This window comes from Guillardia theta, assembly GCF_000315625.1.
Source record: "Guillardia theta CCMP2712 unplaced genomic scaffold GUITHscaffold_74, whole genome shotgun sequence".
In the NCBI taxonomy this organism is placed as follows: Eukaryota; class Cryptophyceae; order Pyrenomonadales; family Geminigeraceae; genus Guillardia; species Guillardia theta.
This window is the reverse complement of record NW_005434600.1, coordinates 315,833-320,687: the sequence shown is the minus strand read 5'-3', so window position 1 is coordinate 320,687 and position 4,855 is coordinate 315,833. Positions and strand designations below refer to the sequence as shown.

At 55.3% G+C, this 4,855-nt stretch overlaps 3 protein-coding genes across 3 annotated transcripts in view; 2 read left to right on the top strand and 1 right to left on the bottom strand.

Moving 5' to 3' along the window:
• Positions 1-325: 325 nt before the first annotated feature.
• GUITHDRAFT_143385 (hypothetical protein) lies at positions 326-1,413 on the top strand (the record flags this gene model as incomplete). The annotated part of the gene is made up of 5 exons (XM_005826530.1): positions 326-383; positions 545-606; positions 748-781; positions 1,013-1,076; positions 1,236-1,413. The coding sequence occupies 5 exons, from the start codon at positions 326-328 to the stop codon at positions 1,411-1,413; spliced, it is 396 nt and encodes a 131-aa protein (XP_005826587.1).
• Positions 1,414-1,559: 146 nt separating this feature from the next.
• On the bottom strand, positions 1,560-3,279 carry GUITHDRAFT_154393 (hypothetical protein). The gene is made up of 4 exons (XM_005826565.1): positions 2,787-3,279; positions 2,226-2,510; positions 2,020-2,072; positions 1,560-1,661 (listed from the first exon to the last, which is right to left on the bottom strand). The coding sequence occupies exons 1-4, from the start codon at positions 3,250-3,252 to the stop codon at positions 1,593-1,595; spliced, it is 873 nt and encodes a 290-aa protein (XP_005826622.1). The 5' UTR covers positions 3,253-3,279; the 3' UTR covers positions 1,560-1,592.
• A 918-nt stretch (positions 3,280-4,197) lies between these two features.
• GUITHDRAFT_114335 (hypothetical protein) overlaps positions 4,198-4,855 on the top strand; it is a gene marked incomplete at both ends in the record, with an annotated part of 2,427 nt that continues 1,769 nt past the window's right edge. Inside the window, 2 exons of the mRNA XM_005826529.1 lie at positions 4,198-4,261; positions 4,306-4,373. Of these exons, the coding sequence (XP_005826586.1) occupies positions 4,198-4,261; positions 4,306-4,373 (132 nt within the window). The remainder of the gene's footprint in view (positions 4,262-4,305; positions 4,374-4,855) is intronic.

Below are 4,855 nucleotides of genomic sequence, written 5' to 3'. Positions count from 1 at the left end.
TCCCTCCTCCCTCATCTCTCCCCCCCTCCTCCTCCTCTTCGTCTGCGTGTGAGTTTTACATTTCAACTTTCAGGTCATGAGGGAATATCTCGCTACTGACTGTGAGTTTGTCTGTCGGTAAGCTGACTGGGAACGGAGGAAAGCGGTAGAAGGAGAGAGGAAGAAAGGAGGAGGGACGTGAGAAGAAAGGAGGATGGACGTGAGAAGAAAGGAGGAGGGACGTGAGAAGAAAGGAGGAGGGACGTGAGAAGGGGAGAAATGGGAAGCGTTTGTGTCGTATGCTCGACAGAGCCATGTTTGACCTCTCCCCTCCTCTCCTTCCAGCATGGTTCCAGACGAAGTCGATTTGATTGCGAATGCAATCCGAGACTTTGCACTGGCAGGTCTTGTCCTTTACCCCCCCCACCCCCCTCTTCCTCCCGCTCCTTTTTCCCACTCCTCCCCCCCCTCCCCCCTTCCTTCTCCTCCTCCTCCTTCTCCTCCTCGCCTCTCCTCCTACTCCTCGTCGTTCTAATGCTCCTCCCTCGGCTCATACATCTCGCAGGATGCGCTCTGGTCTGCTCAACTGGAGGAACTGGACCAGCGATACGCGATGTGACGCCAGAGGTGAGACGAGGAGAAGGACGAGGAGAAGGAAAGGGCGAGGGAGTGGGCGGGGAGAGAACGAGGAAGAGGATGAAGAGAGGGAGGAGGAAGGGAGTGAGGAGGGGGGAGGGGGGAGGAGGAGGCCTATAACAGATGATGCAGGCGATGATGAAAGTGTGCGACAAGGTTTACGATGGTGAGAGAGAGACAGGAGGGGAGGAGGGGAGGAGGGGAGGAGATAAGAGCAGGAGGGCTGGGAAGGAGAGGAGAAGAGTTGAAGGAGGGGAGGAAGGCGGGAAGGGAGCTAGTAATTGGGGAAGGCGACAAAATAAAGTGAGGGGAGGAGAGAATCCGGAGGGGAACAGGGGAGAGGAGGGAGAGAGGATGAGAGGGGCGGGAAAGTGGAGCTGTTGATTGAGGCTTGAAGGCTTTGGCGAGCTGATGAGGAGGAGAAGCCTGGAGGAGGGAGTTCCTACAGCGATCCTCTCAAGGTGAAACACATGAAACTCTTCCGTCCCTCCTCCCTCCGTTCTTGTCACTGCTCCCCTCCCCTCCCCTCTCCTCCTTCTTCTCCTCCTCCCCTTCTCTCCTCCCCCACCTTTCCCTTCCCTCCTCTCCTCTTGCCCTCCTCCCCTCACTCTCTCTCGCAGGCAGCTCGCAGCTTCCATCGGCAAGACGCTCGTTCTCAACCTCCCCGGCAAGCCCAACGCCATCCGCACCTGCCTCGACGCTGTCTTCCCCGCCATTCCCTACTGCCTCGACCTCCTCGGCGGGCCCTCCCTCCAGGGCTCCGGCCGCGTGCAGGTGTTCCGGCCACAGGCCAAGTAGAGGAGGAACAGGGAGGAGGAGGAGGAACGTGCTGAGACTGCATGTTGGATGGTGGGATGACGAAGAAAGGTGAAGTGGAGAATGAGGAGGAGGAGGAGGAGGACGACGACGACGACGATGAAAGTGGTGTTGTTGTATTGGAGGAGCAGAGAGATTGATTGTTTTTGACAACAAAAGGATCATGACTGGACAAGAGACACTCTGTTGAGCGGCCAATATTTGAAGACAGCCCGTCCAATGATGTTCTCCTGCACCAACAGAATGAGATGAGAAAGTTGAGGGATGAGAATGAGAAGGAGGAGAGGGGAGAGGAGATTGGGGCAAAGGAGAGCAGGAAGGGGGAAGAGCAGGGGAGGAGGAGGAAGGGGTGGACGTCGATGTACAAGAAGCGAGGAGGGGATGGGAAGAGAACCAGGAGACAACTAGGGAAGGGAGTTGAAAGAGGAGAGGAGCGAAGGATGGGAGGAGAGGAAAGAGGAGAGGAGCGAAAGAGGGGAGGAGAGGAAAGAGGAGAGGAGCGAAGGGAGGAGAGGGAGTCAGGGAGGAGGAAGAACAGGAGGAGAGGGAGTCAGGGAGGAGGAAGAACAGGAGGAGAGGGAGGAAGACCTTAGGAAGGAACCCCCAGATATGAGAGTCCAAACTCGCGTTCCTGTTGTCTCCTGCGGCAGGAAAAATCAGCATCGACCTTGAACAACTCCGCTACCACCGATGCATTCTCCTCCTCCTCCTCCTCTCACCTCTCCTCCTCCTCCTCCTCTCACCCTCTCCTCCTCCTCCCCCTCCTCCTCTTCCTCCACTTCCCCTCTTCTCACCCAGCACCAGGACGCAGCCAGCGGGCACAGTGACGGGGCCGAAGTCGTAGTTGGGAGGGCCGTTGATGAAAGGCTCCTTCACCTCCTGCTCGTTGATGTACACCTTCCCCTTGGTTATCTTGATCGTGTCTCCCTCAACCGCAATGATCCTCTTGATCAGATCCTCGTTCGCCTTGCTCTCGTCCACGTAGTCGGCGAAGGCAGGAGGAGCGCGGAACACGACGACGTCGTCCCGCTGGTAAGGGCGGAAGTAGTGGGTGATCTTCTCGACGGCCAGCATATCGCCTGCGCTGCATGTCAGTATGAGAGGAGGGAGAGGGGGAGGGAGCGGGAGGGGGCGAGAGAGGGAGAGGGAGAGGGAGAGAGAGGGGAGAGGGAGAGGGAGATGCAGAGGGAGGAAATCGTCAGGGTCAAGCTATGAATACATGGAAGACATGATACGGTATCGATAAAGACAAAAGCATTCAGAAGAGAAGTAAAGAAACCACACACGTGTGATTTTCCCTTCCCCTCCCTGTCTCAACCTCTACAACCCTTTCCAGGACAGGTCAAGCAACTCACCAACATGGAAGGTAGGAAACATGGAGAGCGAGGGGATGTAGCGGGGCTCGACCACGAAGACACGGAAGGATATCGCAATGACAAACGTGATGGTCCACTGAAGCGCCTCCTCCCTCCCCTCATCCGACTTAAACCACTTGATCAATCCATCGATCACAGAGGAATCCGCGTCCTTGTCAGGATCATCCTTCTTCCCCAATGATGGCTTCGAATCCACCGCAGCAAGCTTCCTGAGGGCATCCTGCTTCCTGTCCTCGTCCACACTCCTTCCTTCATCCTGGCACATCCTTACACTGCCAAGGCGGGGACTACCCCTCAACTTTTCAAGCATTGCCCTCCTTCCCTTCTTCATGCTTCTCGCTCCTGTGTGCTGCAGCATGCTGGATGCATCAAGGTTGAACGCAAGAGCTTCACCCATGATCGCCATCGTCATCACCATCACCATCGTCGCCTTCTTCGTCGTCATCGTTAACCTGCCACTGCTCCGCTCCGCCATATCGGCCCCCGCTGCTTCTCCCCTTACCACCCCTACCCTACAAGAGACCTTCCACTACCCCCACCTGGGCAGACGTAACACAATTTTACTCAAGTCGAAAAGTTAGCTGGCTGACCCGGTGCTGCTCATCTGGAATCTTTTTGTTTTTTTCCTCTTTTACAGGCACTGGTTTTAAAGCCAGTCGGGTGAACCCTACCCCACCCTCTCTTTGTACTACCCAATCAACATCTACCACCACCCCTTATTGATACTGATACTACCTACCCATCAGAGACATTTTTTAGTACCGAGAGGGTACACACCCTTTTTCATCTACCACCCCACCCCTCACGAGCGGTCGGGGAACAATGCGACGCTGTGCGCTTCTGTTGCCGCTCTCCATGGCGGCGTCGGCCTCATGCTCGATCCTCTCCTCCTCCTCCTCACCCTTGATGGCATCATCCTCTTCGGCTTCTTCCTTCTCCTCCTCCTCCTCATTGCTGGCCTTCTCCGGTCCCGCCGGCGTCGTGCGAGGTTGGAAGGTTCAATCCGCCACTCCCCGGTCCTGTGACAGGCTTGCCTTCGGCCTTCCTCTGTTCCGCCAGCAGCGCACGTTCGGCAGCGTGACAGAGGAGAAGAATGGGAAAGCTTTCCCTGCGAGGCAGACGAGGAAATCTCTCTTCGCACGCCTCATGATGTCATCGAATGACTCTCAAGGTAACAACTGCTTTGGGAACAGGTCCATGTCACCTGCTTGTGTTGCGATATCATGTTGCTATATCCTGTTGCTATATCCTATTGCTATATCATGTTGCTGTATCCTGTTGCGATAGCTATGTCCTGAAAGGATGCTGTTCCCATTGCTATATCCTGTTGCTGCTTACTGCAGGACAGCAGGAATGACATGATGCAGGTGAGAAATGTGTTAGTGATAGCATGAGGTTCGACGCTTGCTTCGTGAAGAATGCTGAAAAGGCTGTTTCAATCATCGCAGTGAAGGGTGAGAAGAGCATAACAGGAGATGCATTCCTCACTTGATAGCAGGACAATCATTCTCAACCTGGATCAAAGAGCAGGATGAGAATACGAAGAAGTGGGTCAGCACTATGCAGGTGGGTCGTTGCTGTCGCTTCCCATGAGTTCAGCTCCTCTGACGCCTCTCCCCCCCCCCCCCGATCTCTTTCACCCTCTTCCACTTCACCTTGAATAATATCTTGATGGGGGTCTCCATCATGAATAAGACCTGGAACTGCAGCATGCTGGGCAATAGGGTGACGTTGTGCATGGAGATACCTCTCCGCATCTTGGACAGATTGCCGATCACGAGGGTGGATGTCTTGAGCGCGCCGATCACGTAGCGGAAGCGCTGGCCCACGAGGGTCAGGAAAACGCACGATGCTGTAAAAACAGCGCCCAACGACCTTCTGGCTCATCTCGGGATGGAAGCTGGGGAGCACACCATGATCTTGATGGCTCATGAAACGATCTACATCATGATCTGGGAGAGGTTACACAACTCTCAAAAGACGTACATTTCTATGAGCAGACTCTCTAGCACGTAGGAGGGCTTCAGCGCTAGGTAGCAGCGCTCCTA